Source organism: Sprattus sprattus (genome assembly GCF_963457725.1).
Source record: "Sprattus sprattus genome assembly, chromosome: 20".
Lineage (NCBI taxonomy): Eukaryota > Metazoa > Chordata > Actinopteri > Clupeiformes > Clupeidae > Sprattus > Sprattus sprattus.
The window spans coordinates 11,618,565-11,639,166 of NC_137918.1; the positions used below are offsets into that span (position 1 = coordinate 11,618,565).

General features: G+C 44.4%; 3 protein-coding genes across 3 annotated transcripts in view; 2 read left to right on the top strand and 1 right to left on the bottom strand.

Annotated features, from left to right (window-relative positions):
- Positions 1 to 5,747: 5,747 nt before the first annotated feature.
- kdf1b (keratinocyte differentiation factor 1b) lies at positions 5,748 to 7,960 on the top strand (the record flags this gene model as incomplete). Its single annotated transcript, XM_080859175.1, has 3 exons — positions 5,748 to 6,660; positions 6,949 to 7,026; positions 7,860 to 7,960. 3 exons carry the CDS (start codon positions 5,748 to 5,750, stop codon positions 7,958 to 7,960), a joined length of 1,092 nt encoding a protein of 363 aa, XP_080715301.1.
- Positions 7,961 to 12,526: 4,566 nt separating this feature from the next.
- nr0b2b (nuclear receptor subfamily 0, group B, member 2b) lies at positions 12,527 to 13,695 on the bottom strand (the record flags this gene model as incomplete). Its single annotated transcript, XM_080859581.1, has 2 exons — positions 12,527 to 12,822; positions 13,119 to 13,695. 2 exons carry the CDS (start codon positions 13,693 to 13,695, stop codon positions 12,527 to 12,529), a joined length of 873 nt encoding a protein of 290 aa, XP_080715707.1.
- A 1,583-nt stretch (positions 13,696 to 15,278) lies between these two features.
- The window catches only part of nudc (nudC nuclear distribution protein), a 6,998-nt gene continuing 1,674 nt past the window's right edge, over positions 15,279 to 20,602 (top strand). Inside the window, exons 1-8 of the mRNA XM_080858981.1 lie at positions 15,279 to 15,440; positions 15,998 to 16,075; positions 16,273 to 16,488; positions 16,845 to 16,970; positions 17,061 to 17,174; positions 17,388 to 17,582; positions 17,912 to 17,995; positions 19,216 to 19,334. Of these exons, the coding sequence (XP_080715107.1) occupies positions 15,366 to 15,440; positions 15,998 to 16,075; positions 16,273 to 16,488; positions 16,845 to 16,970; positions 17,061 to 17,174; positions 17,388 to 17,582; positions 17,912 to 17,995; positions 19,216 to 19,334 (1,007 nt within the window). The 5' untranslated portion in view covers positions 15,279 to 15,365. The remainder of the gene's footprint in view (positions 15,441 to 15,997; positions 16,076 to 16,272; positions 16,489 to 16,844; positions 16,971 to 17,060; positions 17,175 to 17,387; positions 17,583 to 17,911; positions 17,996 to 19,215; positions 19,335 to 20,602) is intronic.

Sequence of the window (20,602 nt, forward strand, 5' to 3'; positions counted from 1 at the left end):
TGGGCAGTCATGTTGTTGTTGTTGTCCTGCTAGTCAGGTTCTATGGTTGGGCAGTAAAGTTGTTGTTCCGCACTTGTGGGCTACAAACAGTGCATGTTGTAGGGTGAACGAGGGCCTTTACGGATCCCTGGGTAAAATATGCAGCGCGTGCTGCAGCTGTCTCCAGACAGTTGTGCGTTGTTGTTGTATCCTGCTGGGGAGGATCTAGCTTGCTGCTTATGAGGACTTTCATGTGACAGTGAGAGGATTGATTGCTGTGGGAAGTCCCCAACCAATAGCACAAGGAACTTAACATGCTTTCCTGTGTATTACTAAAGAAACAAGGTTTAAGCACATTTGCTTTGACGAATTATTAAAAGTGCCACCAAATAGTGATTTTTCTCTCTAATCCTCTTGCATAGTTTCATTTCAATAAATGTCAAAATTATTCAATAGCTCACAAAAAGTCAAAAAACTGAAAAAAACTAATTTATCAATCAATGAATTATATTACCACTCGATATAGAGTCAACTATCATCGGTGATGCTAGTGTTCAGTTTGTGAATTGACAAGCAGTCAACATTATGAAATGAGAAGAGTGTATCTGCCCTTTCCACTGAAACCATGAAGTCAGTGGCAAACATCTTGTTTCAGCAAGGTCTTCTAGATTGATTACTAACGAGTCACATCACAGTATTTATCCTGATTGGTCACACCTTTGTGATTCCTAATGACTCAAGTCAAAGTATTTGATTCAGGTGCTGTGTCTAATTACCTGATACAGCCCCAGTAGACTGTTAGCTGAGGAGGCTCAATATATAAAAAGCCCATATGTACACTTTGTACAAGTTACAGGGAGTTGAGTGGTTAGACGTTGGCTAGTTGTGTGCTTTGTCTGACAACCATGCTTTTTGGGACTTCTTTGTGGAGGTGAGTACATTACAACTGTTTTGTAGGGTTACTTAAAAGCAACTTAAACTACATGAGGGAAGCATTGTATTGAAAATGTCTTTTGGTGTTTTGCAGGGTAGGCCTCTGTTTCCTGTTGGCTGTTTCTCTGAGCTCCTCAACAAGGCACTCTCGATGTACACCATTTTCCTAATTGATATTCTACTTTTAAGCTCCGATAAAAGCTACACAAATGTTTTGAGTGAGGCTAACCTTGCAAACAATTGATGTCTCGCTAATCTAGTTGGCATTGTCATATAGTGGCAGCATCCAAATTCATTTGAAGATGCCAACCTAATCTTATCTGTTCAAACAAGCCTCAAAAGTGGCAAATTGTTGCTTGACTTTATTTATTTATGGACTTTTTTTCCCCCAAAAAAATTGCAGGTTCTGATGAGGCAAGCTATAATGACCCTTCCCTGGGGAGAGGTATCAGGCCGCTCACTGACCACTCACTGACCCCAGTTCAGCCACGTCAGCATGCAGGCCCTTTCCCAGGAGAATACGCCACAGTAGCCGTCAGAACACGCAACAGGCAGGTTAAGGGCCAATACACCAAATCTGGCACTGCGAGCAGGAAGTCTAGTCTCTACCCTCTACCCCAAGCAGGCCAGAAAGATCTACCCACGACGAGTGGAAGTTTGTACAGAGAAAAGGTCCCCAACAAAAGCCCTCCCACCTCCTGGGGTGTCAGGCCGGATTCCTCCAATAGTTATGGCCCTTCTGTGAAGGCACCTATCAAGGGGTCGACAAGTGCCATGAGTGAGCGGTCCACTAAAGCTCAGTCTACGAGCAGCACACACCACAGGCCTGCTAAGCCACCAGCAAAGGCTTCCACCGGCTCGGGTCAGTACAGACCACTTGGAGAACCTACCTTAGGCAAATCTGAGGCAATCAAACAGGTGCGTGTTCGCCCCCACTCCTCGTTTCCGACTGCTAAACCCTCCTATGGCAGCCTGGGGATCCCTCAGCCCCAGCGGGCCAGAGCTGAAGTCTCCTCTCCTCGGCCCCAGAGCTGGCCCTCGGCGGCCAGAGCTGAAGTCTCCTCTCCTCGGCCCCAGAGCTGGCCCTCGGCGGCCAGAGCTGAAGTCTCCTCTCCTCGGCCCCAGAGCTGGCCCTCGGCGGCCAGAGCTGAAGTCTCCTCTCCTCGGCCCCAGAGCTGGCCCTCGGCGGCCAGAGCTGAAGTCTCCTCTCCTCGGCCCCAGAGCTGGCCCTCGGCGGCCAGAGCTGAAGTCTCCTCTCCTCGGCCCCAGAGCTGGCCCTCGGCGGCCAGAGCTGAAGTCTCCTCTCCTTACGGCCAGAGGGGCTCTGCGAGCCCGGCACCATACCAGAGTTCCCATTCTCAAAGCCCATTCAAGGTCGCCCCTCAAAGCGAAACGGAATATAGGCGTGGAAACATTTTCTACCCTAACGGCTACGCGATGGAGAATAATAATGGACAGAATACTGGTTACTCCAACAGTGGTTTGCCTCAGCAGGAAGATGGTGATGATTATACCTCCCTTATCACCATCCCCAGCCATCTTGGCAAGGGCGTCATCGTGACTCTATCGGCAAACGAACGACAGCGACGGAAGACTGGACAGGGTGTGCCTAAGTTTGTGCCAGGTCCCCCACATCAGGCCGCTAATCCATTCTATGGGTCAACGGGTGGTTACCAAAGGTGGAGAGAGTAACCGAGGCATCAGGTAAGGTGCTCTTTTTACCCAAACCATAAAAACAGTGGTGGACATTTTGTCTAGTGGTATAATTTTCTGAAATAATCTTTGTTTCAGGATTTTAGTGTGCTGGGGACCTATCTATGGCAGATAACTACTTTACCTGCTTCGAAAAAAAGGTGTCCAGGGCATGATGACTCTGGTTTTGCTATTAATGTTTATGAAGTGTCAAATGCCTTGAGAAATAAAAATCCTGATTACTTGGGCTACTCTTGTCTGCGTTAAGTGCTTTTTTTTCTCTTTCAAATATACGTTAAACATTCACTTTCTTGCAATTTACTGACCTGCCAGGAGGTGTGTAATTTGTTAAGCACGTGACTCCAGTGCCACCTACTGTCCTGCTGAATTACGGTGAAGTTTATACTTCAGTGGGTCTTTTCAGAGCACAAGCCTGTTTATTTATTCATTTATCTTTATTCTCGACCATTTCAAATATAAACAGAATGACGTAGCCTAAAATAGACTAAATACAGGAGCTACATTTTGTGGGTGAACCAGAAGCCTTTTCCGTCGGGCTCAAGTTCCCTATGCCTTCGTTGTCTGACGTAATCATTGTTTTGTGCAACAGTGCAAGGTAAAACAAGGTTTACCTGTTGCCGCAGGTAATCTTAAAAAAGGAAGCCATTCTAAGCTCGTTTTTTTTCCAACGTCAACAATTGCTTCTACGTGTTGGTGTAAGAGGAGCTTGTGCGCTCTACAATTAATCAAATGGCTCTCGATGAAGACTTTAATTCCTTGTAAAACAACTGCCGGGAAAAAAATAGCTTTTTTGACTTCCGGAAAAATTCAGCTGTAGCGAGTGGACTACCTTTAAGCCATATGCCGTAAGTAAACTCTTGGTTTGTGTAATGTTAACGAAACCAACATAATTGTAATCGTTTGGGGGGCATTTTTTTCCATTTATAACTATTCAGTGAACTTCCTCGATGGCCGGCACGTTTTCGAAATTGAAGATCACGGCGATCTAATGTTTAGATTTTTTTTTTTGTATTCATTGAATCCATTTATTTGTCTTAATGTCAAGTTAGCGGTTAAAAGAAGTAGTCGGTCTGCTATTCTGCCGTATGGCAAGTGGTCGCAAACAGGTGAGGACTCGTAGGCCTTAAGAGTCCACCATTGTCATTGGGTCATGTAGAATACAAGCAACGAATTTGCCTAAAAAAAAAAACATATCCCACTACAGGTATTTTCCTGTCAAGAATTCTTGTAGAAATTATATGAAACGCCTTATATTATATGAATTATATGAAACGGACCCGGTGTCCCTTCAGTGTTTTGGTGGAGGTTAAGGGCTAATGGTTGGGGTGTAAACATTAACACGCATTATATTTCTTCTCTTGCATTTTTTGGATAGCTTCTGCAAAACAAAACAAAATGCAGATACAGCACTACTAAAACTGCCCCTGTTACATTCATGCCTGCTATGATTATGAGACGAGTTCTGTTGGGACTTCGTTAATTCAAAGGCTAAGTTTGTTCTTTTAATTCAATTTTCACATGACTTGGTCGACATGGCTACAAGCTGCCTGGTCAAGCAGCCTATCTCGCCAGCGTCCGATTTGATGGTTGCATTCACGAAACCTTGAGAACTACGTGTCTTGATCAGGTGCAACTTTTGGTCAAAGGATTGCAAGTATTTAACTCATGACTTTGATGTTTGAAGAGTCGCGCACTAGCCTACTTGATGGTGTTAACTGTTGCACGATGGTGGCAAATTATGCACTAAAAGCACTAGCCTAAGTCTTGCATTCTTTAAACCTCATCTAAAAGAACTTCGGAATCAGAATCAGATTTTATTGGCCAAGTTAGTTTGCACATACAAGGAATTTGTCTTGGTGCAGTGGCTCTCACTGTGCTTACACATAATACTCAAAATATACAAAACAATACAACAGTGCCAAACAATACAACAGTGCCAAACAATACAACAGTGCAAAACAATACAACAGTGCAAAACAATACAACAGTGCAAAACAATACTCTTCATCTCTATGATTCTATTTTCATCACCTTGCTCATGACACACTCCTAGCGCCTGCTAACCCACCTGAGCTTCTGCTTTTCCATTGTACATCACCTTCTTCCTGTGTGTCCTGTGACCTAATTTTCCTGTCCTCACCTGAGTCCCCTACTTCTAGCTGCTCACCATTCACATCAGGGTCAGCTGTTTCAGAAGGCCCTTCAACAAACATGACATTTGGCAGCAGAGTCTGTCTTGTTTCTGTTTTTGCAAATTCTTAGCCACTTGCTTGCACTTTGTCACACTAAACTTTGACACTAAGCAAAAGATATTTCATGGATGACGCTGAGACAAAAAGGGGGGTAAGATGTGATTGGGCCTGCCAGTGTCCGTTAAGAAATGACAAATGGGACGCTCTATCTACTCTGTGGGTCAGACAAACATTATATATATATTTTTTTTATTATTTTATAGATTGTGTGTGACCAAAATTGGCCAGTATGCCAGATGGCCAGTTTGGCTTTTTTTGTTCAAGGCTAAGGATTTAACTAATGATTTTAGTGTTTGAAGAGTCAATGAGTAAGCACTTTCTACTTGATGGTTTTTCAAGATGGTGGCTGGCAAGTTATGACTTAAAGAAGTAGCCTAATTCTTACGTTCTTTAAACAGGTTCACATTTTAACTTAATTTGCATTGCATTGCTTATATCTGTCCTCATGACCCTAGTGATTCCATAGGAGAGCTGTACTTCTTGAGATATACATTTGGATCACTTTTTGAAACAAAACCCTACTCTTTGTTGCTCTGTTACTGTGACTAGAGAGTTCATCAGGCTCAGTCATCACCTGCCATGAGTCCGGTCTCTGTGAGATGGCTAGCCCTGTGTGTCCGGTCTCTGTGAGATGGCTAGCCCTGTGTGTCCGGTCTCTGTGAGATGGTTAGCCCTGTGTGTCCTGTCTCTGTGAGATGGTTAGCCCCGTGAGTCCGGTCTCTGTGAGATGGTTAGCCCCGTGAGTCCAGTCTCTGTGAGATGGTTAACCCCCTCCACGCTGCAAGCTGCACAGCCTGATAGTGAATTCACAAAACATAAACTTGTTCGCACATTGTGTCCTCTTTTCTCAGGCCCTGGACCTCATGAACCATGTCTGGTCACCACACTGGAGGTCCTAACCCCGAGAAATGGAGCTTGACTGGGTCAGGAGGAAACAGCCTAGAACCCACCCACTCCCATGGCGACAGTGGCAGCCTGGGCAGGCCCTATCAGGAGCGCTGTGTTGACCCCATTGAGCCTCCATCGGTGCCCATGGGCACTGCCCACAAAGCTGACCCCAGATATGCTAACGGCAAGGAGGCAGAGATCCAGGACTTCCTGCCTGTGCCCGAGCCATCTTCAGGGACGTCCATGTGCATCCCCTGCGTTTCTGTGGCGTCATGTCGGACATTAGTGTGCAACGTGGTGACGTGTGGTCTGTGGCGGTTGTGCCGTCATATCCCTTGTCTGGCACCCGCGGAGAGCCAATCACAGGAGGCCAAAGTGACGTCTAGTTCCGCCCCCAGCTCCCCGGAGAAGGACGAATCAGAGTTCGGCTACACGGACATTTATTTCCGTGGCATGAAAGTGGACCCCATTGACCTGGACGACGAGCCAGTTTTCTATAGACCCCCTCAAAAGGACCTCCACAAGAGCGGGAGCGTGTACCTGGACGGGTTAGAAGCGGCGGACGAATGGAGCGTCAGCGGCGGCGACGTGGACTCGCTCATCTCACGCAAGCTGCTGGAGCTCTTCACGCAGTTCCAGATCGACGAGATGGAAAAGTGCACGTCCGACTCCGTGTTCCTGAAGCGCACCAGCGAAATCAGCCGCCTCATATCCGACATCGTCACGGAGCACAAGCTGGAGGAGAAGGACGCCGAGTGCCGGCTGGTCCACGGGATCATCCGCCTGAGCACACGCAAGAGCAAGAAGAGGCCCCAGGTACGCCGTCCGGAGACGCCCCCTGACAGCGGCACGGAAACAATGAAAGGAAGCTTCTCCCTCACAGACAACAACTACAGTAAGTGCGGCATTATGCACAGTGCTTCATTTCTCACTGTTGTTGATATAGTTAATTGTTTGGTTGCTTTGGACAATAGCGTCTGGCAAATACTTTTAACCAACACTTAAGCCCTGCTGAAGATTTGTAAACAGTGTGGTGTTGCAGAAAACTCTGGTACCTATGCTTAGATCAAATCATGAGACCCCCACCACCATCATCTATTGAGCTTCAGTAAGTGGTGACCTTTGTGTCTGAATGCTACCAAGACATATTGTGATTAAAACATATTATCGTCCATGCTCACAGATGACCTTGATGTCCAGATATCCAAGGAGACGGCCTCAGATGTCATAGCAAGACAAATGCGCCATAACAGCGATCGAGGTAACCAGTGTAATCTGAATAACTTTTTTTTTTTTTCTGAGACGTTTGTCATCACCTAAAGGCAAGAATCATGGACTGCTCTCATATGAAAGAGCTCATTGTTTTCCTCTGACTTTATGATGAAGGAGGCCTACTACAGTGTAAGAAATATTTAACAACAATGTTTGATACAGTATTCCAGTCATGACCGGTACACAAGATCAGCTTGATATAATAGTGACTCCGAGAAACCACACCCATCAAAGGTTTTTGTTTCCTCGTTTGGCGGTTTTCTGTTTGCTTTCTATCTCGTGTTTTGGCTTCTGCCCTCCGGGAGGTTGTGGTTGTGTGTGAGGTCACTGATGCTTTCACTCTTGACTTCGAGAGTCGTTGACACAGTCACTCATTGTCAGGAAACGAACAATGCCTCCTTGTCCATTGCCAATCTGATCAGTTGCGAATGAATATTAATGTGTTTCTTACCCCTCCATTTGAAATCCTGTCCCCTGTCATGCTATTTGACAGGACTCATGAAGACCCACAAGTAGAATTTCATAGCTATGTTGGCATTTCCTCTAATCTATATGTATCTTACAGGATGTAAAGTATCCTATAAGTCACACAATACAAGTCTCTTAATGTTTTTATATGGGTGTTTGGAACCGAATGCATGTTATCAGGAAGAAGGTTACCCATATCCGCACTATAAAATGGACACATCTGCAACCTTTCTTGACTTGTGAGGTCATTGCAATCAGAGTCTTAATTTTCATCATCATGATGATTATATGAGACAATTTTAACAATGTGTGTGTGTGTGTGTGTGTGTGTGCGTATGTTTGTGTGTTTGACAGCTAACTCGTCTAGCTCGCCGACCACTTTCTCGCCAAACTACCGCGAGACAGACACGGAATCTTCCGGCCTCCCGCTTCTCCATAGGTATCCTCGCACATGAACCCTTGGAAAACCCCGGATCGTTTTCCCTTTTTGGAAACCTGTGGAATGATGCCTCGTCCAAAGGGAGTAGGGTGAAGGAAAACTTAAGGTCAGTTGTAATTTGAGCCATAGACAATTAGGGGAAGAAATCATTTTATGCGCTTTTATGAGCTGTACGCTTTGTCTTTCATTGTAAGAATTAAGGTAATTTATATTGGTGCAAGTACTTTGTTGTTGTTTTTTTTGTTGTTGTTGCTTTTGTTGACTTTCTTTTTTTCCTGAGATGAATGTGGTTCATTGTGCCATCCCTTGTCCACTGTGTAGATGGAAGACAAAAAAAAATTCTGTGTACGAGCAGGAGGAATGTAGACTGAGAATAAGAGAGAAAGAGAGAGAGAGAGAGAGAAAAAAAAAGAGAAGTGGGCGTGCAGAAACCTGAAACCCTCCATACCCGTCATGCTTTTGCCCCATTTGATGTGTATTGTGCATCATCATGTCATGTACTATTGAGATACTTAGAGTGTGCAGGCTCACCCTCGTCTGATCAAAATAAATATTCATATAGTCATTTAATAGTCATTTAATAGATATTATTATCCTAACAGCCTACTGTATAGGGAAGGAACGTGTGTTGGCATTATCTGTTCGACTGTGACGGTATCTCTCTCTTTTAGTCTTTTAGTGCTGTATCCTGTGTAGGTGTATAACATTCAGGGAATTGTTAGTGTGAATATACTGTGAATCTGAGGAGCTGTCCTCATACCCGCGATGATCATGACAAAGTGTATGTCCATGTGACAAAAAGTCAAATGGCAGGTTGAGGGACATCGTTTTATTATTTAGTAGAAGCATACGTTTTGAAAAATCTTTTGTTTTATTGTTAAAAAGGAGTTGCAATGATTTTACCAAGCTTAACCTTGCTGTGTGTGAAAAGGATTCTGTGTAGAATGTGTAATGTTTTGTTTGTGATGTTATTATCTGCCTGGTAGAGAAGAAAAGTAGAGACAGTCCTTTTGTCAATATCTGTCTTTGGGGTTTTATCCTTAAAAAATAAATAGTGAAGGAGAATTTGTGTCTGAATATTTTATTGTTGAGAATGTTACTCCTCATTAAGATTCCTGTACCGGAGGATCACTGACAGCATCCTCTGAACAATAACCATTGTCAGTATGTGGTTGCATTTTAATTTTATTACATTTTTAATTTGATTAATATTACATTTATTTATATAAACATTACCCCTATTACAATACAGAGCCTGAACCCCCCTAGAGCAATTACTGAGGCGACGGTGGCAAGGAAAAACTCCCTTTTAACAGGAAGAAACCTTCAGTAGAACCCTGCTCATAAAGGGCGACCCATCTTCTTGGGCCAGCCGGGTAATGTTATAGAAAGGAGGCAGGGCAGAAGGAAAGTGGGGAGGAGTCAGAAGCAAGCAGATAAATTCATACATGCCTCGGGATAAAATATATTAGCACACATGTGGTATACACTCAAGGATACATACAAGATGAATAAGGCATTCAAATGGTAAGAGCCAGCATTTAAATGGAAACGTTAGGGATTTGTCAACCAGGGCTCTATTTTAAGATCATTTTGGGTCCAAAATTGTACTAAGGACAATTTACTATCGAAATCGGTCAAGTATTGAGTTAGAACGTTATAACTGGCAGCCACAAAACAGCTATACAAATGTAATATTTTCATCTGCATCACAGTAAACCGTTGTTGTTTCTGCCATCATGGAAAGGATCCCTACAGAGATAGAGGTAGGCCTCTGTCTGTTTACCTCAAAAACTGTAAAGAACCTAGAAAATGACTGTTTCTACAGTTTCTGTCATTTAAGGTTCAGTTTCGTTTATGTAGAAAATGACTGCAGAAACACGCCCTCTTTCATAAGGTAAAGCAGCGGAGGTTTGGTCTCAAACTAGCAAGTAAGCTACCTAACAACCATAAATACACCACCAACAGCCCAAATGATTAAAGCTTACTAACATGCTAACTTGTGCCTTTTGACAATATAGTTGGGGATGTCATACCCTTATACTTTTTCGTGGGGTATTCCGTCCCGAACCACATAACTACATAGTGCATAGCCTGGAAGGCTAGTGGGAGCGACAGGTGTGTTTATATGTCCTTCAACTGACTTTATCATGAAAATTAATTTGAAGATGACGCAAAAAGTGCCTAAAAAAACATACCTCAAAAAGCAGGAGATTGTTGGATAGTGTTGCTTTAATGTTTTAATTATTTCAACCCCACAAAACCTTGATAAATTACTGTACCAAAGCATCCATGAGATGCTGGTCTTCTTTATGTTGAAATGAATCACGAGGCAGTTTGAGCTAAGTGTGTGAATGTGTGTTTTACGTTTTACTTCACAGCAAATGTGACCTAAGAAAAAACAAGACACTATCAGTGCGATATCTGTTAATCATCTTAAACAATACATACATGCCTTTGCTAAAGCAGCTTATGAACATCTCAGAAGAGGAGATCAACCAGTATAATGTGTGACTGTGTGCTTTCTGTCTGATCTGAAACCTGCTGAACTGCTTCGTCATAAAAGTAATGCTTTTACAACTGCCCTAATGCCCTGGGAGATGTGTGATACTTATTTTAAAGTCCTTTAGTCATGGATGACATGGCTTTACCCCCCATTTAGCAAAGGAACGCCTGCAGTACCAGAGGGTACAACTTAATTAAGTAGGTAACATTTCCTGTTCCTGAAGTTCTAATGCTGTCCTGACAGTTTTTTTTTTTTTTTACTGAATGTCGATCGTGTCATCTACATTTTGCTCAAAAAGGGCTCGGGATTTATGACCATTCATACCAACCATGGCTGTTACGCTGTCAGAATCTTGAAAATCTTGTCACGCCACTTTCACTGAGAGTAATTTATCTTGTGGGGATATTTTTTTAAAGCTGATTCTGACATGCTCACATTCTTGGCAGTGCAAGATGTACTCTACTGTAACTGTATGAACTGTTATAACTGTAAACTGGTTGGCACTTTAATGTTTGTTCTGGTCCTTAACATCCGCTGCGACTATTTCCTGAGGGGAGTTTTGGTATTTGGCTGTTTGCCAAGAATGCTTTTGGATCAGTATTTAAAGTCAGAGAATGTTGATGTTCTTATCTTGAATAGCACATTTACAAACATGACATGCTTCCCATAATAGCCAGATCACAAGCATATATCGGTCCGCCCGAGGGTTTTTGTCAGAACACAACAGGTGGTGTGCCACTTCGGGTCTACTGATGGATCGTTTAACTGAGCATTGATATTGAGAAAGGAACAAAAAATGTTTTGCATTTCCTAAAATGTCTAAATCTTATCCTTGGCATAGTCTATTTAAACCTGCCGCTGAACTGAAGTTGCTGGCACTAAAAGGCTCTCAAGGTGAAAAATTGACTTGGTCAAGACTTATGTTACGCACTGGTTACATCTATAAAATGTTATGGGTTGATCAAAATGAATGAAGAAGTATAAATAAGTAAAGGAAAATAGTAGAGAGCAGGTGGCCAGACGGGGGGGCATTTGTCTGTAACTCACCAGTGGACCCAGGGGCGGCCCTAGCACATTCTAGGCGAGCTTCACTCCTGGCCCCTGAGTGGACCTCCCGAAAACCGATGAACAAAATGCCAGAGTGGTCCACTGGCCTTTTGCTATCTGGGTAGTGTGGCTGGTTGGAGGCTTACTTTGTTGTCTATTGGATTGTGTAATCAATGTAAAAGGCTTATTAGATCTCTCGAGCGACCTAATTGTAGAACTAAGATTTTATGAAATCTCATTATTGGTTAAATGGTATCTTAAATTCATTCTGAGTCACGCTACTACACAACTACAGTTGAGAGTATTGCTCAGACACCATTTATGTACCAGACAGGGGATTTCCCCGTACTACCTACCGCTCCTACCTAACGTCCGCAGAGGTGTTTTTGCATTGAAGTTGAATGAACATTCCATACAAAATGCTTGTCATGACGACACATCCTGGCATCCATCATAACTAGTTTGATGTTACGCAAAGTTTCGGTATTGGAGTTCCCCTTGGTATCAGTCAGCCTCGTCTGTAGGCAATGACAGAGGTCTGCTGTATGAAGTAGGCCTATGGTGGTGGAAGTGGTGAAATAGCTGTATCATAGATGTCATTATGTGTTGCCATTAAGTGTGCATATTCTTTGTAATTGTTGTAACTTCAATCTAAATTCAAAATTAAATTGTTGTAAATCGACTCCTTTCTCAAATACATTTCCCCACTTATCTTTGAAGACTCCACAAATAGTACCACTTGTGACCACAAGGGGGAAACTTAATAGAGCCTTACTTTTGGCTGGAACCATGTATGTTTCTATAAAATATGTACAGTATTTATGTGCTATGTACAGATAAGGGTCTAAAAGGAGGAGTACGCTGATATGTGTATATTTGTTTATTTTTTTGGTTTGTTTTTATTTTTTTGGTAAAAAAAATATCTAATACAAAAGTCTTTGGTAACAATATCTTATTCTCAGACACTCATTCACACATCCCCATTCTTGCATCATAGCCACCCTGGCCATGTTAATGGCGTATTCCCACTTATTGCTGACAGTGTTTCGACCATTCCCTTTCTGCAGCAGTGCTTCTTGTAACAGTGCCAGATGACAGTATTTCTCTCATCAACTGAAAGAGGTCAGCCTGACCCACAACAGGCCTGAAAAAGAGTTCACTGACAAGGCTGTGGGGAATGGTCTGAAGAGAGGAGAAGGTCAGGAGGATTCGCAGCAACCTCCCCTGGTCCTGGGGGTGAAGGGTCACGATGACTTCGTGAAGCGCCCTGTGGGCCTCTTGCTGTAGGCTCTTAATGAATTCTGGGGCTTGTAGTCCAGGAACATCTGAAGTAGAGAAAAAATATGTGAATACATGTTTTATGGAAATATATAAGTTATAATGGAACATAATTTATTTCAGACAAACATAAGAAATAAAAAGCTAGTCTAATTGATTTCAGAAAAGAAAACTGTCAGGATCTTGAGGAAATCCACAAAAGCATTTGCTATTGCAAGTAATCATGTGCCCCAAATAAAAAAAGCCTCAGGTAGTAATATGCTATATAATGGGTGTTCCCTAGATCTGTTCCAGACCTGTGACTGCTCTGCTCATACAGTGGTGAATCAGCTGGAGGACTTACCAGGATTGAACAGCAAAGCTCCTTTGATGTAGGCATACTCCTTAGGACTTAAATCCAAGTTCCAGAGTCTGTGCAGGCAGGCTTTAATCTTGTGCACATTAGCAAGGGTTGGCATCGCGGTGGGCTCTTCCATCTCGCGGCCTCTGTCACTGGTATTCAGCAGAATCCGTTTCAGGATGCTGTTGGCTGGCGAAGCGGTCACCTCGAACTCCGTGTGCTCCTGGGCGAGACCCAAGACGAAGAGGGGGACCCAGGAGTGGTAGAGGAGCGCCAGCTGGTCTCTCTGGGGCAAGTGGCGGAAGGAGGGCAGGCTGCTCATGAAGCGGATGGTTTTGACGAGCACGGTGGAGGCGGCTTGGCAGACGCCCTCCGGGTCCTTCAGGCACACCGTCCGCCGCTGGTCGCAGTGGCAGTTGTGGTGGGACAGCGAGTACTGGCGTCGGATGTCTGCTGCTGTGGTCATGCTGCCGTTGCCGTAGTGTTTCCGGCTCAGGATGCTGAACAAGATGGTGGGAGGGGATCTCTCTTCCAAGACCGGACACTGGCACTCGTGCTGGTCCTCTTCAAATGGATGCATCCTCACAGAAAGAATAGTCAAGCTAAAAAAAAAGACTAAAAAGTCTGTTTAATCACACACAGTGTGATCCAAGTTAATGACAGATCTGCCACTGTAACTGTTACTGTAGCTCTCGTATGTGGCCCAAGCCTCATCCTCTATCCTCTGGGCTCTTGTGTTGAGCTCTGCCTCACCTTTATAGTCACGCCGTCCATCCTGTGACGACGACGAGTCATCCTTGAACCTCCCTATCTGAACCTCACACGCGGTGCGGGCAAAAACAACATGACCCTGGACTACGGCGCGAGCTTCTGTATTTCTCCACGTGGAAATGATAAGGCCGCCTCAGTGGAGCTTAATGTTATACGACAGGGATTGCAGCGGTGCACCAGGAGAGAGAGAGAGAGAGAGAGAGAGAGGGAGGGGAAGGGAAGTGCACACGCGGGAAGCGGGGTTAATGACATTTATCATGTTCGCCTGTCATTAACTCAGCCTGTACCAAGCCACCAAGGACTGACAGGGGTTATTAGGCAGGTCTGCAGGGGTAGATTACAGCACCCGAGGAAGTCGGGACAAGCACCAGATCATATCTAATCATAACAGAGAGAGGGATATTAAGGGCACTGTACAGGAGAGACAAAGGGGAAGAGAGGTTTCTGCCGGCCATTCTGGCAGCCAGGTCCTTATTTGGATTCATTCAGTGGGAAATATGCCAAAGAAATGGGGACTTTCTTTTTGTACATTCACTCAAATAAATTGTCTATTTACTAGATAGGAATTATTGCCTGGCACTTGTACGATTTTATATTGTTTGTGTTAATATTTCAATGTTTTTTATGTGTATATATGCAGTTATTTCCTTAATTAATATGCTACTGTTTCACCCCATTCTGCCTGTTCCAAGTTCAGGTGGTGTTTTGCTGTCACATCTAAATGTGAGTTTGAGCAGGTTCAATGTTGGTCACACTGATACAGTATCTGGGTCGAGGAAGCCCTGATCGCTCGGTCATTGACACCCATATCTGTAATCACCATCTGTGTCAAGAGCTACATGACTAATGATAAGTTACTATGCAGCCTATCAAATTTTACTGTCATGATATATATAATGCATTAATTGGATGTCAGATACATAACAGTGGTCTGATATAGTATTGCATTGTACCATATCTTAACGAGCATTAGGCCTGAATGTTATTACTGAAAGTTTATACTGATGCAGGTTTGTTTCAAAAATTAAATAATTAATGGAGATTCGGCCCTATTATGAGTCATTTTTTTTAAATAATCTAACGATAACAACCCATAAACATTCTGATACATGCTCTTTAGAGGAGTAAATAGCAGAATAGACGTACATTTTCTTATGTTATTTCAGATGCAAGTTACCTAAAGGGATTTTTTTTATTTCACGATTTACTTTCTGGAATATTCTGTTCCTGCAGGGCGCAGGTTTCCCACCGGTGTCCGACAACGCACCGCGCTTCGGTATTCCAATTTCATTGGTCTTTTTTATTTGTCAGTTATAAATTCCGATTCTGATTGGGTGTTTTTTACCTCAGCAACAGGGCTGTCCTTGTTTCCAGGAAGTGTTGGTCCTTGGCTGCAACCAAAGAACGTGACTTCTTGCTAGCCGGAGGAACAGTAGACTGATCATTTTATTGTCATTAAATTGGTTACAAAGATTGAAAATGGGGGATGAGGAGGAAAAATACGATGGGATGCTGCTGGTAATGGCACAGCAACATGAAGGAGGAGTACAAGAGGTAACGTTTAGAAAATCTTGGGCAGTTATTTAGCTAAAGGCCACCCTGGAAACTGACGTTAGCCGGCTAGCTAACTTATGCTAGCATGTGTGAACCGGTGGCTGTATGAATCTAGCTAGCTAGCTGGCTAGGATATGACACTGCACAGTTTCTGTTAAGGCGATCAGAGGTGTGTATGTGCCTTAGTTTATTGTGTTACTGACTTGGTTGCAGTTTGAACGTATCGAAATGTCTTGTTTACTGAGTAAGCTATGGTGTTGTTAACCAATGATATGTCTACGTCTTTAAGCGTTTGGTTGCCAGCAGAAACGAGTTAATTTAAGCAACGAAACTCCGACTAGCTTGCCAGATAGCATCGGCCCTCATTGTCGAACAGCTGTATCTCTGGTTACCTAGCTACATCTGTAGTGAATGAGGTTAGAGAAGATGGTGGACGGGCGTTTATTTACCTACCTCTTTAGCAACATTGGCTAGATCAACAAGATAGACGGCCCACCAATACCTCAATGTTTCTCATGTATTAAGTAGATGTCACTGACGAAAATCTCTCTTCCCAGTTGGTGAACACATTTTTCAGCTTTCTGCGACGAAAAACTGATTTCTTCACTGGGGGAGAGGTTGGAGCGCCAGAGAAGGTACGTAAAGTCATGATTCAAACACTCAAAAACTTAAGCAAAGTAGTTTTACACGACAGTGCCGTATCCCTTTTCCGCTGTCCTACCCTGATGATTCAGACTGGTAGCATGATCTGGAGCAGCATGTCATTAGGATTATCAGTTCACTTAAGTTGTCTTTTTGTCTCACTCCCTGTTCCCCAACTTCTGTCCTGTAGCTGGTGAAAGAGTCTTTTGCCCATCACAGTCAGATAGCCCTTAAGGCCCACAAAGACAAACAGTCCAAGCAGGAGAAGGAGAAGAAGGAGAAGGCAGAGCGGGCGGCAAAGATCGCAGAGGAGGACTCCAAGAATAGGAAAGTGCCTTCAGACGAGCCCAGGATCAAAGAGCTGACGGAAGAGGAGGCCGAGAGGCTGCAGAACGAAATAGACCAGGTAAGACAAGCCACAACTCTTATCACCTCGATGCACTCTTGTATGGTGAACTGCCAAACCTGTCAGGCTGTGCGTTTTGCTTAGCTATCCCTGCATCAGCATCACCCATTGACTAAAAATGATCGATGGAACCCGAGAGTCACGCCTTTATGTACTGAAGAAATTCAATGTGAACGGCCATATGTCAGCCAAATTGTTGCCAGACTATCTTTTTGAAGTACATGATTTTTAAAGCTGAACGTTTATTCAAAACATCCTGCTTTTTAAGAGACCTTGTGTAGTGGATACGATTCACTTCCACCTCTTGTCACTATGAAGTCACACCTGAATTTTTCTGATATTATTTCTGTTTTCAGAAAAAGCATGCTGCTGTCAAGAAGGAGAAGCAGGCCTCACAACCTCCACCAGAAAAATCAGAAGAGAAAGGGGGAAAGGGGGATACAGTGGAGAACGGGGAGAAAGTCGAGAAAGTGGAGAAAGGGGTGAGAGAGTGCTGGCTTTCTGTATGCTGAGATCTCTAATGAGGCATTCTTTTTGGTGAACTGAGCTTGTGATGTTTCGTGCTCCTTTAGTCGGACTCTGAGGGAGAGGAGGATGAGAAGGACAAAGGAAAGATGAAGCCCAACGGCGGTAACGGTGCCGACCTGCCCAACTACAGGTGGACTCAGTCATTATCAGAAGTAGACGTGAGTTTCCAAACCCTGGCTTTGTGCCTTGCTTCATATTCACTGCCTTAGAATCATTGTCGTATATATCCAAGTGTTTCCCTTTTTCTATTTTATGTGAGTGTCAGTTGTAAGGTTTTAAAAACATTTCCTTGCCTCAGAAGGTTATTTTCATGTATCCACAATTCGATTTTACTAAGTGTGTGTTGCGCTTTATTTCTTCCCCCCTCCCAGATCGTGGTGCCTTTTAATGTGAACTTCCGCATGAAGGGGAGGGACGTGACGGTGGACATGCAGAGACGCACGCTGAAGGTTGGGCTGAAGGGTCAGGCCCCCGTGATCGACGCGGAACTCTGCCAAGAAATCAAGGTGGACGAGAGCTCCTGGCTCATCGACGATGGCAAGGTTGTCACCATCCACCTAGAAAAGGTACGGGTAATTAGACACGACGATCATCCATGATCATATACAGACCTCCTTCTCGCTGCCCCTCCCCTTCTTACCTCTCTCCAGCTCCCCAATCCCCCTTCTGGTTTCATACCAGTTTTTGTTGTTGTTGTTTTTTTTTCCTGGTCTTTGAATAGTTTGCTTTACAAGTCTTGTCTCTTGTTCTTATGCTGAGTGTATGTGACATAGGGAGAATACACTCTGGTATTTGATACATGGGGAGTGCATGACTTTTTATCAAATTTAAGTAATTGTTATTTGTCTAATTATTTTTAAAAGGCTTGTTTTATATTTTTCTTCTCCTGCAACAGATCAACAAAATGGAGTGGTGGAATAAGTTGGTGGCCACGGACCCAGAGCTCAACACAAAGAAGATTTGCCCAGAAAACTCCAAGGTAATTAGCAGTAGCTGATTTGGCACTTTTAAAAGAGAACCTATGGGGGGCAGTGTTTCCCCTACAATGATATTAGGGTGGCGGCCCGCCCCCCCAACGGCCCCGCCCGCCCCCCCTGGAAGGTCAAGTAAAAAAAAAAATATATATATATAGCGCCAGAAGTCATTTAAGATTACCTTTACCATAAAACATGTAAAATTATACTTATTGACTGCTGTCATTCAAAGAAACACATGAACATCATAATTCATTTAAGTGTTTGTGTCCGTGTCCGCCGCCGCCGCATCGCGCCACGCCCCTGCCACCGGTTTTTTGGCCAAGTAACGGAAACACCACGTTCTTGTGGCACAATGTCGCCAAGTACACAACCGAAATACATCAGTTAGTCGGCCATTTTTGATCAGTGTCAAGTCAACTGTGCTGTTGTTGGTATTCACAAGGCAAGTCTGTTGGCTGTTTTGGACAAATGCCTCTATAATGTCTTTATAAAAAAAGCCTGAGAATGCTTTTTTTTATGCCATCATTCACCATCCCTACCTGTGTCTGTGTCCCTCCCATCCCTACCTGTGTCTGTGTCCCTCCCATCCCTACCTGTGTCTGCGTCCCTACCTGTGTCTGCGTCCCTCCCGTCCCTACCTGTGTCTGTGTCCCTACCTGTGTCTGTGTCCCTACCTTTGTCTGTGTCCCTACCTGTGTCTGTGTCCCTACCTGTGTCTGTGTCCCTACCTGTGTCTGCGTCCCTACCTGTGTCTGCGTCCCTACCTGTGTCTGCGTCCCTCCCGTCCCTACCTGTGTCTGTGTCCCTACCTGTGTCTGCGTCCCTACCTTTGTCTGTGTCCCTACCTGTGTCTGCGTCCCTACCTGTGTCTGCGTCCCTACCCGTGTCTGCGTCCCTACCTGTGTCTGCGTCCCTACCTGTGTCTGCGTCCCTACCTGTGTCTGCGTCCCTACCTGTGTCTGCGTCCCTACCTGTGTCTGTGTGCCTCCCGTCCCTACCTGTGTCTGTGTCCCTACCTGTGGTCTGTGTGCCTCCCGTCCCTACCTGTGTCTGTGTGCCTCTCGTCCCTACCTGTGTCTGCTTCCCTACCTGTGTCTTCGTCCCTACCTGTGTCTGCGTCCCTACCTGTGTCTGCGTCTCTCCTGTCCCTCCCTGTGTCTGCGTCCCTCCCGTACCTACCTGTGTCTCCGTCCCTCCTGTCCCTCCCTTCTCCTCGTCGCAGCTGTCTGATCTGGACGGGGAGACGCGCAGCATGGTGGAGAAGATGATGTACGACCAGAGGCAGAAGTCCATGGGCCTGCCCACCTCAGAGGAGCAGAAGAAACAGGACATCCTGAAGAAGTGAGTCACCTGAGCGCTCCATCACATGGTACCCCTGCAAACTGAACTGGTGCCAGTGTTCCTTTCAGGAGTGGTGCCGTGCATAAAAAAGTCTTTATCATATCATTTAGTCTATATTTACATTTAGTCTTTTAGCAGACGCTTTTATCCAAAGCAACTTACAAGGATGTATACACATGTCTTACATTTACACTGATGGCACACTGCACATCAGGAGCAATTAGGGGTTCAGTGTCTTGCTCAAGGACACTTCGACAGGGATTTGAACTAGCAACCTTCTGATTACTAAACGTTTCTCTACCTCCTATACCACTGTCGTGTATGTAATATGATAATCATATAAATCATTATCATGTTAGTGGTTAAAGTGATGACATTTTCCCCATCAGGCTAGAATATTTGTATTGAGAAATGGGAACACTGTTAGGGTTCGAATACATTACACATAAGCGTTTTTTTTTTTAACGGGACGCTAGAAAATGCATTGATTCCTATGGTACAAAGCGCGCCGTACCATAGGAATCAATGCATTTTCTAGCGTCCTGTTAAAAAAAAAAAAACGCTTATGTGTATTCGAACCCTTAGGAGATTGCTGCTGTATTCGAGTCAGAAGTGCAGTGGTTTAGCTGTAAGCAGGTGACTTTAGATGAAATGGTACCTTGGTGTTCTGTGGACGTGCACAACCGTAGTTCACTTCTGTGCGTCGGCCTTTGTAGTCTGACCTTAAGTTAAGAGTCAAGGACGCTCCCTTCAATCCATACTGAAACCTGCCGTCTAGTTTAGTCTTACGTCATGCCAATGTCATTTCTTTTTACACACACACACACACACACACACACGGTGTACTTGTACAGTGGCTCTTAGGGACTCGTTAAGTTCACTTTCACACTGTGTGTTTATAGTGGGGTAGTACTTATAAAAAGAAGTCACAGTGCTCCAGTGAAGGTGAGCGGTGTGGTCTGCTCCTACTGTGTGGCGGTCAAGGCCAGGCCACGCTCTTTAATGGCAGCCATAAAGCTGACACGAGACGTCTGTGTGTGTGTGTGTGTGTGTGAGCTCATCTTGGCTGGGAGAGTGACCACGCCTGCCAGCCTGAGCGCACGCCGGCATATCGTCACTCTCCTTTTCCTCTTTCTCCTCCTTCTCTTTTCCTCCTTCTCCTCCTTCTCCTTTTCCTCCTTTGCCTTCTTTTCCTTCTCCTTTTCCTCCTTCTCCTTTTCCTCCTTCTCCTCCTTCTCCTCCTTCTCCTTTTCCTTCTTTTCCTTCTC